Raw genomic sequence first — 16,209 nt, forward strand, 5'->3', positions numbered from 1 at the left:
CGTGGTGTTTTTCCATGCAGTTTTCTCCCTCTGAGTTTTTTTGGTCACGCTTCCCTTCTCATCCGTCGGCTCTTGTTCCCTTCTTCTCTTCCCTTATTTTACTTCTTTCTTAACACGTGTTTTCTTTTCCCTTGTTTTCTCCAGTTCTATATACATTTTAGTTTCTTCTCTTGCCACTTCTCGTAGGTCTAACGCCTCCTCCTTTAGGGACCTTATTCCGATAAGCTTGGGACTCTTCTGAGTCTCTGTCAGGCATGCTTTAGTTCATGAATTCCCAGCTGAGGAGATGTGATGTCTCAGGAGCAAGACGGGCTTTTCTGAAGAGATGAAATAGTCTTATTCTGTGTGTATGTAAATCACAGATGTACCTATGTTCAGACAGGGCTACACGTACAGCCTAAACGTCACGGGGGAGGCCACTGGGAAGACAGTGTCTAAGAGGATTATAAGGGGAACAATAAGAGTATGTTGTCAAGAATACTGTTTAAATGTGCTCTGTGTGGCCTTCTTCCATAGGAAGAAACACCTCTGTTTCTTGCTGCCCGAGAGGGGAGCTATGAAGCAGCCAAGATCCTCTTGGACCACTTTGCCAATCGGGACATCACGGACCACATGGATCGTCTTCCCCGCGATGTGGCTCGGGACCGCATGCACCATGACATTGTGCGCCTCCTGGATGAATACAATGTGACACCCAGCCCCCCAGGCACCGTGCTGACCTCTGCTCTTTCCCCTGTCATCTGTGGGCCCAACAGGCCTTTCCTCAGCCTGAAGCACACCCCAATGGGCAAGAAGCCTCGGCGGCCCAACGCCAAAAGTGCCATCCCCACCAGCCTCCCAAACCTGGCCAAGGAGGCCAAGGAGGCCAAGGGTAGTAGGAGGAAGAAGTCTCTGAGTGAGAAGGTCCAGCTGTCTGAGAGCTCAGTGACTTTATCCCCTGTGGATTCTCTGGAGTCTCCTCACACATACGTGTCTGATACCACATCCTCTCCAATGATCACGTCCCCTGGGATCTTGCAGGCCTCACCCAACCCTATGTTGGCCACAGCTGCCCCCAATGCCCAAGTCCATGCACAGCATGCACTGTCTTTCTCTAACCTTCATGAAATGCAGCCTTTGGCTCATGGTGGGGCCAGCACTGTGCTTCCCTCAGTGAGCCAGTTGCTCTCCCACCACCACATTGTCCCCCCAGGCAGTGGCAGTGCGGGAAGCTTAGGTAGGCTCCATCCAGTCACCGTTCCAGCCGACTGGATGAACCGTGTGGAGGTGAATGACACCCAGTACAATGAGATGTTTGGTATGGTCCTGGCTCCAGCTGAGGGCACCCACCCTGGCATGGCTCCCCAGAGCAGGCCACCTGAAGGGAAGCACATAACCACCCCACGGGAGCCCTTGCCCCCCATTGTGACTTTCCAGCTCATCCCCAAGGGAAGTATTGCCCAGCCCACTGGGGCTCCCCAGACTCAGTCCAGTTGTCCCCCTGCTGTTGCAGGCCCACTGCCCACCATGTACCAGATTCCAGAAATGGCCCGTTTGCCCAGTGTGGCTTTCCCCACTGCCATGATGCCCCAGCAGGATGGGCAGGTAACTCAGACCATTCTTCCAGCCTATCATCCTTTCCCCGCCTCTGTGGGCAAGTACCCTACACCCCCTTCACAGCATAGCTATGCTTCCTCAAGTGCTGCTGAGCGAACACCCAGTCACAGTGGCCACCTCCAGGGTGAGCATCCATACCTGACACCATCCCCAGAGTCTCCTGACCAGTGGTCAAGTTCATCACCCCACTCTGCTTCTGACTGGTCAGATGTGACCACCAGTCCTACTCCTGGGGGTGCTGGAGGTGGTCAGCGGGGACCTGGGACACACATGTCTGAGCCACCACACAGCAACATGCAGGTGTACGCGTGAAAGAGTCTGCCTCCAGTGCAGGGGCAGAACTGCCGACTGTAAATGCTGCTGAGGAACAAATGAAGGTCATCCGGGGGAGAAATGAAGAAATCTCTGCGACCAGCTTCTGGAGGCAGGAGGGGGAAGTGCTCCTCCTCTCTCAGCGGATGTGAGAGCAGCAGCTCGTCAGCTTCGCCGGGCATCTGCAGGGTTTGGTGGGAGCGACCAGGCTCCTCCTCATCGCGTGCCCATCAAGCTGAGTTCATGGAAATGCAGGATGAATGCAAGCCTTGGGGCCATGTTTAGTCTCTTCTGTTTGGAGAATAAGACATGCCTGTTGTAGCCCAGATGTTCTTTCAGCTCTGACTGCGTTGTAAGCCCTGGGGGCTTTTGCCACACCCATGGGAAGATTCCTATTGGGAATTGTGCCTGGAATCCTACCCAGGTTGACCTAGCTCATCTTCTCATCTTGGAAGTTCTCTCGACTTCATTTGGTGCTTTTGATTTTGCACCTCTTGGTGGTTGTAGCCCCACCAGCATGCTATAGGACAAGACTTTCATGCTTTTAATCATTCCTACCCTAGAGAGCAGCTTAAGCGGCCTTTTCCCGGGCATCCCTCGGAGTCCCACAGTTTACTTGGTTATGATTCTCAGTGTAAACTTTTTCAAATGTTTCTTTAGAAAATGGACACATGGCATTCTCCTACATACGCCATTCCTAGAGAGAAAAGGGGAGCAAACATCCTGTTCTTGGAACCAGCTTTTGGGGTAGGCTGTACCTTAATCCTCTTGCCAGACGCAAGGCTTTATATAAACCTTACCAGGAAGGATACAGGTCAGTTGCTTTTTAGTCAATATGAAGTTTTATCCTTCGCAGCCCAGGTACTATGATCTCCCTTTTTTTTTAAACTAGCAGAAGAGTTGAGATGTTGGAATAATGAAGAGATAAGCTACCTATGCAAGAAGCAGTTATGTACCTTCAGATCCCTCCACTTCCTGCCAAACATTCCATGACTGCCAGTGTGAGACATGTTGGTGCCAGGTCTTAGAATTCTAGGCCTGTTTCCCTCCCTCGTCCAGTGGTGAAGCTAGTCCTAGCTGTTGAACCTTTCCTTCCAGCTCCAGGGAAGAACGTGCCTCATCAGTAGCCCTCGCCATGTCGGACTGGACTTTGTTCTTAGGAGACCCCACGGCCAGCAGACCTCTTCCTTTTGTCAGGTGGTCGCAGCCTCCGCTTCGCCAAGCTCCAGCTGATAACAGGCCTTCACCTTTCTTCCCTCCACCTGTGTGCCCTGAGCTGCTGGTACACCTAGTAGGCTCTTGCTAAAAACATGGACTTTTTCTATGCTCGAGCAGAGGAAATGGAGAGTTGGACTACTTTTCTAGGGTCCCAGTCAGCCCAATAAGAAAGGTTGGAAGGGAGGAGCTGTGAAGTAGCTTTTACTATTTTTTGCTGCCATTTCTTATCCTCCAAAGCATTCTTAACATTTTCTTTGGCAACTAGCATAGAAACTTACCAGGGATATCTCCTTTCCCAGAGTCACCTTCCAGATGATAACGGACAGTTGTGGACTTGCTTGTCATTGTCATCTTTGTGGCACACTGTGCCTCACCTGTCTCCTGTATGCATGGCCTTGGCAGCTTCCTTGGTTGCCTGTCTGTTAAAAGTAGAATCCTGTTAGCCAACTGTAGTAAAGGAGAATAGGTTTCTTCTTCTGCCTGGGTTATTTAATAATTGGTCCCTTGGCCACACTGTCACTTCTACCTGGTGGCTGTGATGCCTATGATACCTGGAGAATTAGCACTGCCGGGGCATTTTGAGGGACTAATAGATGAATTAGCCATTCTGTTTTTGTTTGAGTCTTCATCCCTGCTCTGGCTTGGGGGTGTTCATCATGGCTTCCTACTCATATTTATCTGTCGGTGGCCCCAAATGGAATTCCTTTTTGTCTGCTGGCATGAAAGTCTACAAATGACTTTTAGTCTTGTCCAAAGTCATTCTGCCAGCAAAAATGAATTTGCCCTGATTATAAGCAAATTACCTTTCTCATTTTGTGTTTTATTCTCACATGGTAACATTCTGCCAGCATAGTGTCTAAACATTTTTATCATTCCAAATGGCGACTCTTTGCCCTTGAAGCCATTGACTGTTCACAGATGGGAAGAACTCATCTCCTGGACCACACGTTGCCCCTCCCTGCCCGCCTGCTCTGCCCCACTTCCTAACACTGTCTGCCTCTGACCCAGCTGCTTGGCTGCTGGGTGCCCCCCTTCCTCCTCAGGCAGTGTGCGACCCACTGGCTTGTTTCTCCTCCTGGGGATGCTTTGGGTATGGAGGAGGGGAACATGAAAGTTGCCATCACAGACAACAGGCATCTGTGATTAGAACAGTACTGCCTTTCACACATTGTACCAGTCTCTGAGATTTGCAGAACTCTTGAGTCATGTAATACCTAGTAGCTGGAAAGGTAAGACGGATAATCACTTTCCCACTGGGGTTCTGAATTGAATACTAAATTTTTATCGGACACATTTTTATACCATGTATAGATTATCCCCATTTTGGGTTTAATTTTATTTTTATAACTATTCTTTTCTTTGACTCCTCTTCTGCCTACCTTCGGGGATAGTTTTGTTTAATTTCTTCTGTTTTGTTTTAAATGTCATTTTCTGGCTTATGTTAGTGATGGTGGGAGGTGGGAGGAAGGAGAGACGACTGAGAGGTACAGATTTTTGGTGAAAGCAAAGAGCTATATTGCTCAAGTCCATTTTATCATCTTACTCTTAAATTTCCTAGTTCATAATTCTTGCATAGAAAAGAACCAAAGGTTTTAATGTTTTTTGGAAGGTTTGGGGATTCTGGCCTTAACCCATACATTGAATGTATGATGACTAGGAGGACATGTTTATATACCCTGAGGCCCCCACCCATAACTGTTTGGTACTATGGTGACTTGTGTACATTTCTCTTCAAAGTGATATTATATCTGTATGGGCAACCCAGTAACCAATAAAACGACGGCATATTCCTGTGTGATAAGGAAAATGCACACTCTGTTTTTACTTTTCAAAGTTTCATTCTAAAAGTAGCTTAAAATGAAATTTATATGAAAGCATTTTTATCACAAAATAAAAAAGGTTACATGTCAAGTCCAATGGTGTTTTTATTTCCAGTCCATCCCTGGTCTTGAGTGATTACCTCATGATGTCATAGTTTTCTCAGGGATGAGTGGCTGTCTTCACTGTTCATCCCACAAAGCCTAGAACTGCACTGCCTTTTCTCCTTCTGGTCAGATCATAAATGCTTCTGAGGAAAAAGTTTCCGTCAGATTGGAAGTAACCTAAGACCGGGTCATGTTTCTGTGCACCTACCACACCTGGTGACAAGGGCGCAGTGACTCAGGACAAAATGCCTTCCCATAGACAGCCAGAGTGTTTGCTAAAGCAAAAATTGAGAACTGGGATACAATCAGTATTGTTGATGATACTGTCATCTACTGGTTTGTAGTATTATCCTGCCAATTAAATTTGTATAGAACATAATATAGAGCTATAAAGTGGCATTTGCATGTAAATTGTTACCATATGCAGTGAGATATTTAAACAAGTATTTTATGTTGGTGTATGTGGCACTAACGATCTTAAATTAACCTTAACATCTAGTTTACTTCCATAGTCTATTATTTTGCAGAAACTTCCAAATCACAAATGCATAGTTAAAAATTATAAAGAAAACAATTTTCCATGACCTGACTTGAAATCTTAGGATTTGCTTCAGCTGCATAGATGAGATTTACTCAAGATCTGCACGACTGTTTTAACTCATTTGGCCACACACATTAGTTATCCTCGTATGTTATAATTTTATGCAAAACTTTTGAGGAGCAGGTGTTTGGTCTGTGGTTCATTTGCATGTGTCCCATATTGGAGTGTCTGGGTTCAATTCCCAGCTCCAGCTCTGAATTCGCATTTCCTGCTATTGCAGATCTTGGGAGATAGCCGTGATGGCCCAAGTAAGTGGGTTCTTGCCATGTATATGGGAGACCTGGATTGAGTTGTGGGCTTTAGCCTGGCCAGTCCTGCCATTGCAGGCATTTGGAGAGTGAACCAGCAGATGGAGGAACTCTATTTTCCCCTGCCCCCCATTTTTTTTTTTTTGAGTCTACATATTGGAATTTGAGAGCTAAGACATGACCCCCCCCTGGAGGTCAGCCTCTCAGAGCTGAGTTGCCTCTTACAGAGTAGTCAGGAATTAAAACATGCACTTAGGGGGCCGGCACGGTGCCACACTCTGTTAATCCTCCACCTGTGGCACCGGCATCCCATATGGGCGCCAGGTTCTAGTCTCAGTTGCTCCTCTTCTGGTCCAGCTCTCTGCTGTGGCCTGGGAAGGCAGTGGAGGATGGCCTGAGTGCTTGGGCACCTGCACCCGCATGGGAGACCGGGAGAAAACACCTGGCTCCTGCCTTCGGATCGGCGTAGCTCCGGCCATTGAGGCCATTTGGGAAGTGACCCTGCCGAGGGAGGACCTGTCTCTCTCTCTCACTATCTGTAACTCTGCCTGGCAAATAAGTAAATTTAAAAAAAAAAAATGCACTTAGAAACCTTGCAAGGCCACCGGTTCACTGTCCACCGCCTCCCCCTGCAATTGTAAGCCTGGCAACATAGCCTTTGTGCAGGGACGGTGCAGGCCTCTCCCATCCTGAAGGCCCAGGGGAGTGAGTAGGGCTGGAGGCCTGGTGCTGCCTCATCTCCCAACTGGAGCAGAGCACTTGGATAGCAAGCCAGGGTCACACCAGGAGAGTGGGACCTACCTCTATCGTGCGGCTTGGGGAAAAAAATATAAGCCTGACAGCCCAAGGAGAGAGGAGGGCTCCTATTTCAGAATGCAATGAACAGAACAACCCTGCTTACTCTCTGCGTGCTTTCCAGGGCGTGTGGGCCATGGGCAGTGCCTTCCTGCTTCTGCCACCAAGGTTTCTACGTGAGCGGTGCATGTGCAGATGTGTGAATGTGTGTGAAACAGAGTACAGCTTTTCCTTTTGACGTCCAAAGGACATTTAGAAGATTTTCACCAGTCACAAAGCGTGAGCACACTCAAATTAGGATACTTAGGACTTAGTTATGAAAGGGTTAATTCTGAAAGTTGGTGTGAGGTGGGGGAACCGCAAAGGCTAGAAACCCCTGCCAGCACCAGCAGAGCTGTTGGCACTCCTAGGTCCAGAGGGGCAAAGGTTGGGAGAAGTTCCAGGGACCCCGACGGAACAGGTTACCACAGAAAAGCTGTGACTTCTGACAAGGCACCCCGAGAGCCCCTTTCACAAGAGGAAGCCATGGGTGACAACCCTCCCCAGGATCTTTATTTGCTGAATCCAAGCGGAAGCTTGGACTTCTGGGGAGTCTGTTGATTTGACCCCTTGCTACAGGTCTGTATCCTGGATCTGAGAGCTGGGTAGAGAGGGGAAGAGGATCTGGAAGTGCAAACACGTTAAGATCTAAAACATTCACCTTCCAACTCCAGTGTTTCCAAGAAACTTCCACGGTAGCTTGTCAGTGTCTCAAGGTGGGAAACTAAATGGAAGGCATTATGCACTGACAGTCTTCCTTTCTTTTCTTGATCTGTTGTGTTTCATTGCTTTGAGCAGCCATACTGGAGACAATCGGCAGCAGTAAGATGGATAAATCGTGGTCCATTCATTCAAACAAATGCTATACATAAATGAAAAAGGGCAACATGTATCCATGTGAAGAACCGTCAAAGAAAATGTGTAAAATCAGCTAGACACTGAAGAATGCACTCTGTATGATTCAAGGATATGAGTTTTAGAAAAAAATAGTATATAGAAACCTCAACAATATGTACCTATATGGAAACGGGATCTTGATTGAGGAAAAGTTCCGAAGACTCTTTCTGGAGTCTCAAAATATTTTGGCCAAGGTGGTGACTGAATGGGTGTATGTGTACACAGGGAAACTGCATGTGCAATTTAAGACGTGTGCATTTTATTTATGGAAGTTTACTTTAATAAAGTTGCCTACAATAATTTACATAAAAACCTAATAATGAAATTTATAAAATGTTAGTATATTACATTTATTTCAGATGTTTAAAGATGAAACAACACTTAACAGCTTAAGACTCCTACATTTTTTTATTCCATTCCCTTCCTCTTGCCTTCCCAGTTACTTGTTTTCATAAATTTGGTTTCTGGGACTATTTACTTCTTAAAAACATTATTTGCAACAGTTGATAAATGAAAAAAAAATATATTTTCAGATTCAGTTGCTTAGGGGCAGCTGTTGTGGCACAGAGTGTTAAGCTGCCTCTTGGGACACCTACAGTGGTGTCAGACTGCCTGAGAGCAAGTCCCACCTCCGCTTCCCATCCAGCTTCCTGCTAATGCGGCTGGGAACCAGCGGGTGATGGCCCAAGTAATTGGACTCCTGCCACCCACATGGGAGACCCAGATGGAGTTCCAGCCTCCTGGCTTCAGCATGGCCCAGACCTAGCTATTGTGGGCATTTGGAGAGAGAATAAATGGATGGAAGACTCTGACAAACCCCCTCCCCCTCCCCCTCCCCCTCCGACACTTCAAACACTTCAAGTAAGTTTTTTAAAACTTCAAAAATGGCCGGCGCCGTGGCTCAACAGGCTAATCCTCCGCCTTGCGGCGCCGGCACACCGGGTTCTAGTCCCGGTCGGGGCACCGATCCTGTCCCGGTTGCCCCTCTTCCAGGCCAGCTCTCTGCTGTGGCTAGGGAGTGCAGTGGAGGATGGCCCAAGTCCTTGGGTCCTGCACCCCATTGGAGACCAGGAGAAGCACCTGGCTCCTGCCATTGGAACAGCGCGGTGCGCCGGCCGCAGCGCGCTACCGCGGCGGCCATTGGAGGGTGAACCAACGGCAAAAGGAAGACCTTTCTCTCTGTCTCTCTCTCTCACTGTCCACTCTGCCTGTCAAAAAAAAAAAAAAAAAAAAAAACCTTTAAAAAAAAAAAACTTCAAAAATAAAAATTCAATTGCATAAAATGTAGAGCTGCATAACTGTGAAATTGAGTGAGATGAACCAATGCATTTAGCCTGCTGGGCAAGACTCTGGGCTCCAACGGAAAGGTGCATAGCCATCTGGCTCCTGGTTGCTACCTGGCACCATCTGGTGGCACTTGTCTGACCCAGTGTAAGTATTTTGGACTGATTCTGGATTTTCTAACCTAGCAAGGCCTTTTAAAAGCCTCCTGGTAAATCAACACCTGTTTCTTATGCCCAGTTTCTGACTTTAAGTCAGGCGTACACCGGGATGTAGTGGGATGCAGACACACAGGCCTTGCCTCTCTAGCTGAATCGTCTCATACTTCTTTGTGGCTCCCCTTTTCTTGCCTTCATGACCCCTTCCTTTTCCCTGCAGGGAGAAGCTGAAGAAAATGGACTTGGCAGAGGCTAGGCATCAAGAGGCTGTTGCAGGCTCCTTGGTGCAGGAATTGAAAAGGACATTAATGGGGCTGTATACCTGGGCAACTGGGGAGACTTCCTGAGAAACTACCACAGACTACTAGGAATTCAGTAGGAAAAAATAGGTAGAAAGAATTCACAGAAACAACCTTTCTTAGAAACAAAAACTACTTACAGACACAGGAGAGAGAGAGAGAGAGAAATAACCTTTTAAAAAATTACAACCTCATGCCGGCGCCATGGCTCAACAGGCTAATCCTCTGCCTTGTGGCGCCAGCACACCAGGTTCTAGTCCCGGTGGGGGCGCCGGATTCTGTCCCGGTTGCCCCCCTTCCAGGCCAGCTCTCTGCTGTGGCCCGGGAAGGCAGTGGAGGATGGCCTGCACCCCATGGGAGACCAGGAGAAGCACCTGGCTCCTGCCTTTGGATCAGCACAGTGCGCCAGCCGCAGCGCGGCCATTGGAGGGTGAACCAGCGGCAAAGGAAGACCTTTCTCTCTGTCCCTCTCTCTCTCTCTCACTGTCCACTATGCCTGTCAAAACAAACAAACAAAATTACAACCTCAAATACTGCCAAATACCCCCACCGCATGTTCACCAATTACAGCTTCTTCAATTACAGCACAGCGGAATCAGCTGCTGCTTCATTTATTGCTTAGCTCTGCTGTCTTCTCCTTTTTACTCTATTTTTCCATTTTTTTCATCTATTCACTCTCATTTTCTAGATAAAATTGTAAACATAGGTGACCATCCCCACAACTGATAAACTTCATTAAGATGCTCAATTCTCTGAATCCACATCAATATCATCTAACACAATTCCACGTCCTGAGGACCCACATCCCTCCAAGTACGCAGTTTTTCCTGTTGCCTCCATCATCCATGCTTGTGGATTCACAGGGTACTGCTGGTAATCTCCCACTGACAGACATCCACAAAGGCCTGACCTGAAACTCCATGACAGAAAAAAAAAATGCTATTTTAGCAACCTGTTACATATAGAACACTGAAAACAGTAAAGTTTTTTATGTATTTCAAGATTATCTGGAACATTAACACAAACTGAAAATATAAATCTCAGAAAGTTTCAAAGATTCAGAATTATACAAATAATCACCTCTGGGGGCTGACGCTGCGGTGCAGCAGGTGAAAACCCTGGCCTGAAGTGCCGGCATCCCATATGGGCTGTTCAAGTTCGGTTCAAGTCCCGGCTGCCGCACTTCCAATCCAGCTCTCTGCTAAAGTCTGGGGAAGCAGTAGAAGACGGCCCAAGTCCTTGGGCCCCTGCACCCACGTGGGAGACCTGGAGGAAGCTCCTGGCTCCTGGCTTCGGATCGGTGCAGCTCCGGCCGTTGTGGCCATCTGGGGAGTGAACCAGCAGATGGAAGATCTCTCTCTCTCTCTCTCTCTGTATCTACCTCTCTGTGTAACTCTGCCTTTCAAATAAATTAAATAAATCTTTAAAAAAAATCACCTCTGCACATAATGTCAGTTACCTACAACCCAGGGGGAAAAGGTAACTGACATTCCCCATATTATGAAAGATTTAAAAGGTCCAAATGCCCAGCGTTAACATAAATGTAAGTAAGAAGATATTTAGTACTGCACAAAAAATACCTCTAAAACTGTATCACTACAGTGGAAACACTACTAAATCTTACCAAAAGCATCTAAAGTTGTAAAGAAAAACCTCAGCCTAAACACTTGTATTGCAGCAGAAGTACTGACTCAATAACGTAAGCATATTCTTCAAGAACTTAGACAATCACAGATGAGATAGAGGAAAGGAAATAATCATGATAAAAGAGACAAAAGGGAACAGCAAAAAAATAGCAGAAATTAGTAAAGTAACTGAAAAAAGATAAATTACCTCAAAGCTGGTTCTTTGAAAGGCATAAAAGAAAAATTTCTTTGGCAAATATCAGTATAGCAATGCATGACTAAGAATTAGGGATATAAAAGCAGGATTTATCAGTAGGCACAGCAGATTGAAAATCATATAAGAATGTAAGAAAACTTATAATATATTTGGACAAAAACCAGGGCTGCATGGTTTTTTTATTTATTTATTTGAAAGAGTTACACAGAGAAAGAGAGATAGATAGAGAGAGAGAGAGAGAGAGAGAGAGAGAGAGAGGTCTTCCATCTACTTGTTTACTCCCCAAATGGCCACAATGGCTGAGGCTGGGCCAGGCCAAAGCCAGGAGTCAGGAGCTGCTTCTGGGTCTCCTACATGGGAGCCCAACCACTTGGACCATCTTCTGCTGCTTTCCCAGGCGCGTCAGCAGGGAGCTGGACGGGAAGTGGAGCAGCCCAGACTTGATCCGGCACCCATATGGGATGCTGGCATCGCAGGCGGCAGCTTTACCTGCTACGCCACAACACCGGCCCCAGGGCTACATGTTGCAATATGTAAGTTCTACTGACTTTTCAAATAGACTATCCTTATCATAAACCTTCCAGAGAATTAAAAATGAATAGTTCTCAACCCCATTTCACAAACCTAATATAAATCTTGAAAGCAAAGCCCCACAAGGACAATACAACTAAAGAAAAGTATAGATCTTTCTTACTTAGTAACATAGATTCAAAAGTCCTTAATCAGTTATTACCAAACTAAAACTAACAATGGATAAGATGGACTCCAATGACCAAGAAGGAAAAATGGCTAACTGTTCTCAGTTCACAGATGTAACCACATTAAGGAGAAGTTTCACGTAATAAGTGAAACAGACTCAGCAATGCATTTGGTAAAGATTAAATATTTTTTGATAAAACGTACAGAATATAAAAGCAAATGAAGAACAGAGATGGGCAGGCACCGTGCTGTAGAAAGGAAAGCTGCTGCTCGAGACACCTGCACCCATACCTGAGCCTTGAGCGCTGGCTCTTTGGCTTCTGATCCGGCTATCTGCTGAGGCACCTAGGAAGACAGCAGAAGACAGCCCGATGCTTGCACCCCTGCCACCGACCCGGGAGACCAGGCTGGAGTTCCTGGCTACTGACTTCCACCAGGCCCAGCCTTGGCTATTGTGGGTACTGAGTGAAGCAGTAGATGAAAGATTCTCTCTCTCCTCTTCCTTTCAAATAAAAAAATAAATAAATCTTAAAAAGAGAGAGAGAGAGAGAGAGAGAGAGAGAGAGAGACAGGAACCTCTAAAACCGGTAAAGGGCACCTGTTGCAACCACAGGAAGCACCACAGTATCACAGTCAATGATACATTCTAACAATACATCATGAAATCTGAAAGTTGCACACAACGCAGATGCCAGCTCTCCTGAAATGTGCTCAAGGGGGTCTGGGAGTTTTAGCTTTAGCCAGGAAAACAAAGCAGCCATTGCTTATAGACCATCTAATTATATACATAAAAAAGTCCAAAACATCCCAAACTATTAGAACTCATGGCTGTTAAATAGAAGAGAAACCTTCTAAGGAATCAGAACTTTTCCTGTTAGCCATTAGCTGGATGCAGCTAAACTGTGAGGGTGACGACCTACATTTGGCTACATTTGGATTAGGTGAGGCAGGCCGGCTTGCTGAGATGGGATTTGATGTAGGGCAGCAACTCCCAGCAGTCCGCTCTGCAGTCTGTCTCTGCCTCCGGAAGTACCTTCGAGGCAGCCCTAGAGAGCACCGGCTACAAGTCTGTTACCTCTAGTATCGCAGAAGGCTGTGCTGATGGTCCATTTATTGCCTCTGAACGCTAAAACCCTCCTTTTGGCTTCCTCTGTGAAAATGGCCCGGGCACGTCTACAACTCTTTCCTTGCAGGCTGGCACTGCGAGAAGCCTTGCAGGAGGGAGAGGTTTTCCCCCCGGGTTCCCGGGGCTCCACACAGGCTCCTCTTGATGTGATGTGAGGGGATCCCAAGTGCCCGCTGCTGAAAGAGCAGAAGCTCCGGTGCCCGTGCCTGCAAGAAACAGCCCTGCCCAGAGGTTTCATGCCGCAGTGTTTAGGGTACGTCGGTCGGCACTTCTGTGACTGCTCTTCCCCAGTTCCGCAGAGGCTGGGTCTCTGGCAGAATCCCCCAGTGTGGCACTTCCGTGATTTCTCTGCCATTCGGTAGGCCATGGCTACCCCTGCCTGCAGGACCTGGGTCTCAGCCCTGGCAGGAGGAAAATTCTTCCTCGGATGTCCTATTTCAGTTCGAGGGGGCGGGCATATCCCTGTCCCTCTGCTCTCCTGCGTGTTATGGCCACTATTCCATTTTGCTAGTCAATCTCTACTTAGGCCCCGCCCCCATTATACTTTGTAGTTTTTATATTACATCTTCCGTTTAAGTACTCTATGTTTCTCTCTTCTGACTGAACCTAAACTGATAGACACTGCTGGTCACTTCTGTACACAAACGAACATTGCTCTGTGCTATGCTTACTGTTACCCTGATATCAATTGTCAGAAGTATTTAGGAACTATGAGTCTCTTGTCAATTATTTTGCAAAAGGGACAAAAACCAATCACGAAGGTATTAAAAAATTAAAGCTATTCTTGTTTTTAAAAACTTTAGGAGAGGGGCCGCTGCTGTGGCACAGCAGGTTAACACCCTGGCCTGAAGCACCGGCATCCCATATGGGCACTGGTTTGAGACTCAGCTGCTCCATTTCCAGTCCAGCTCTCTGCTGTGGCCTGGGAGGGCAGTGGAGGATGGCCCAAGTCCTTGGACCCCTGCACCCTCATGGGAGACCAGGAGAAGCACCTGGCTCCTGGCTTCAGATCGGTGCAGCGCCGGCCGTGGCGGCATTTGGGGGGTGAACCAACGGCAAAAGGAAGACCTTTCTCTCTGTCTCTCTCTCACTAACTCTATCTGTCAAAAAAAATATTAGCTATATTTAATGTACTAGCATTATCCCTTCGATAGTATCTTTTTTTTTTTTTTTTGACAGGCAGAGTGGACAGTGAGAGAGAGAGAGACAGAGAGAAAGGTCTTCCTTTTGCCGTTGGTTCACCCTCCAATGGCCGCTGCGGCCAGCGCACTGCACTGTTCCGAAGCCAGGAGCCAGGTGCTTCTCCTGGTCTCCCATGGGGTACAGGGCCCAAGCACTTGGGCCATCCTCCACTGCACTCCCTGGCCACAGCAGAGAGCTGGCCTGGAAGAGGGGCAACTGGGACAGAATCCGGCGCCCCGACGGGGACTAGAACCCGGTGTGCCGGCGCCGCAGGCGGAGGATTAGCCTATTGAGCTGCGGCGCCAGCCTCAATAGTATCTTTATAACTGCAAGCAAATCTTTCAACCAGAAGATCAATTATTCCAAAGCACACTTAATTGTGTCATGTAGAAAAATTGACAAAATATGTATTTTATTAAAAGACTTTAAAATGTGAGATATAGCGTATACAAAAATGAGCATAAAACTTTAGGTATTGTTTAACAAATATGTCCAGCAGACTCTAGAGGACAAGCAGTATATTACCAACACTCAGCACTCAAAGCTGGGTCAAGCACACAGTGTTCCCCCTTCCTTTCCCTGGTTATAGATCCTTCCCTTCACACTAGAAGTAACACTCTTCTGAAGCGCCCTGTGCGGACCGCAATGGCAGCCACGGATCTGACCTGATGTCCCCGCACTGACAGCCTCTGAGGAGCCTGGAGCTCTTGGACTGTGATGCGCAGCACTTACTTACCAAGGGTGTCTGTGGGGTGGGAACATGGGGGTGGGGGGGATTATCCTAACTCATGAGACCTTTCCAAGAAGGACATGTGACCACGGCAGACAAGAGCTTCTCTCATCAACCCTGCATCGGAGGGCCAGGTTGAAGGAGGGTCCCAGATGGCTCAGACATGTGGAAATGAGTCCCCAAAGCATAAAGTGAGGGACTGGATGCCTCCAACAGAGTCCAGCAAACCTGGGAAACCCTCAGCCTGGGGTTCTCACATCCACTTTCTAAAATGTCCCCCAAAGAGATGTACAATTTGGGACATGCTCAAGCTGACTTGCCCCAAATGGTAGAGTTAGAAACATACCAGGGGATTCCAATTCAATCCCATCAAGGTGGCATGTACCAATGCCATCTCACTAGTCCAAGTGATCAATTTTGGTTCACAATTGATCATAATGATAGGACTAAGAGTCAAAGGGATCACATAAACAAGACTAGTGTCTGCAAATACTAACCGATAGAATAAAAAAGGGAGAGAATGATCCAACATGGGAAGCGAGATACACAGCAGACTCACAGAATGGCAGATGTCCTAAACAGCACTCTGGCCTCAGAATCAGCCCTTAAGGCATTCAGATCTGGCTGAAAAGCCCATGAGAGTATTTCAGGCATGGAAAGCCAGGACACTCTGTCAAAAAAAAAAAAAAAAAATGACCTAAGTGAAAGATCTCCATGAGTGAGATCCCAGTGGAAAGAACAGGTCATCAAAGAAGGAGGTACCTTTCTCTTGAGGGAGGAGAGAACTTCCACTTTGACTACGACCTTGTCTAAATATGATCAGAGTCGGTGAACTCAAAAGGCTTCCATAGGCCGGCGCCGTGGCTCAACAGGCTAATCCTCCGCCTTGCGGCGCCGGCACACCGGGTTCTAGTCCCGGTCGGGGCACCGATCCTGTCCCGGTTGCCCCTCTTCCAGGCCAGCTCTCTGCTGTGGCCAGGGAGTGCAGTGGAGGATGGCCCAAGTGTTTGGGCTCTGCACCCCATGGGAGACCAGGAGAAGCACCTGGCTCCTGCCATCGGAACAGCGCGGTGCGCCGGCCGCAGTGCGCTACCGCGGCGGCCATTGGAGGGTGAACCAACGGCAAAGGAAGACCTTTCTCTCTGTCTCTCTCTCTCTCACTGTCCACTCTGCCTGTCAAAAATAAAAAAAATAAATAAAAAAATAATAATAAAAAAAATAAAAAAAAAAAGGCTTCCATAGCCTTGGCAACTCATGACAA

General features: G+C 47.4%; 1 protein-coding gene across 1 annotated transcript in view; it reads left to right on the forward strand.

Annotated features, from left to right (window-relative positions):
• Nucleotides 1-5,037, forward strand: part of NOTCH2 (notch receptor 2) — a 169,524-nt gene extending 164,487 nt beyond the window's left edge. The window contains exon 34 of the mRNA XM_062192096.1: nt 517-5,037. Within this exon, the coding sequence (XP_062048080.1) occupies nt 517-1,908 (1,392 nt within the window). The 3' untranslated portion in view covers nt 1,909-5,037. The remainder of the gene's footprint in view (nt 1-516) is intronic.
• The last annotated feature ends 11,172 nt before the right edge of the window (nt 5,038-16,209 follow it).

This window comes from Lepus europaeus, chromosome 5 (assembly GCF_033115175.1).
Source record: "Lepus europaeus isolate LE1 chromosome 5, mLepTim1.pri, whole genome shotgun sequence".
Lineage (NCBI taxonomy): Eukaryota > Metazoa > Chordata > Mammalia > Lagomorpha > Leporidae > Lepus > Lepus europaeus.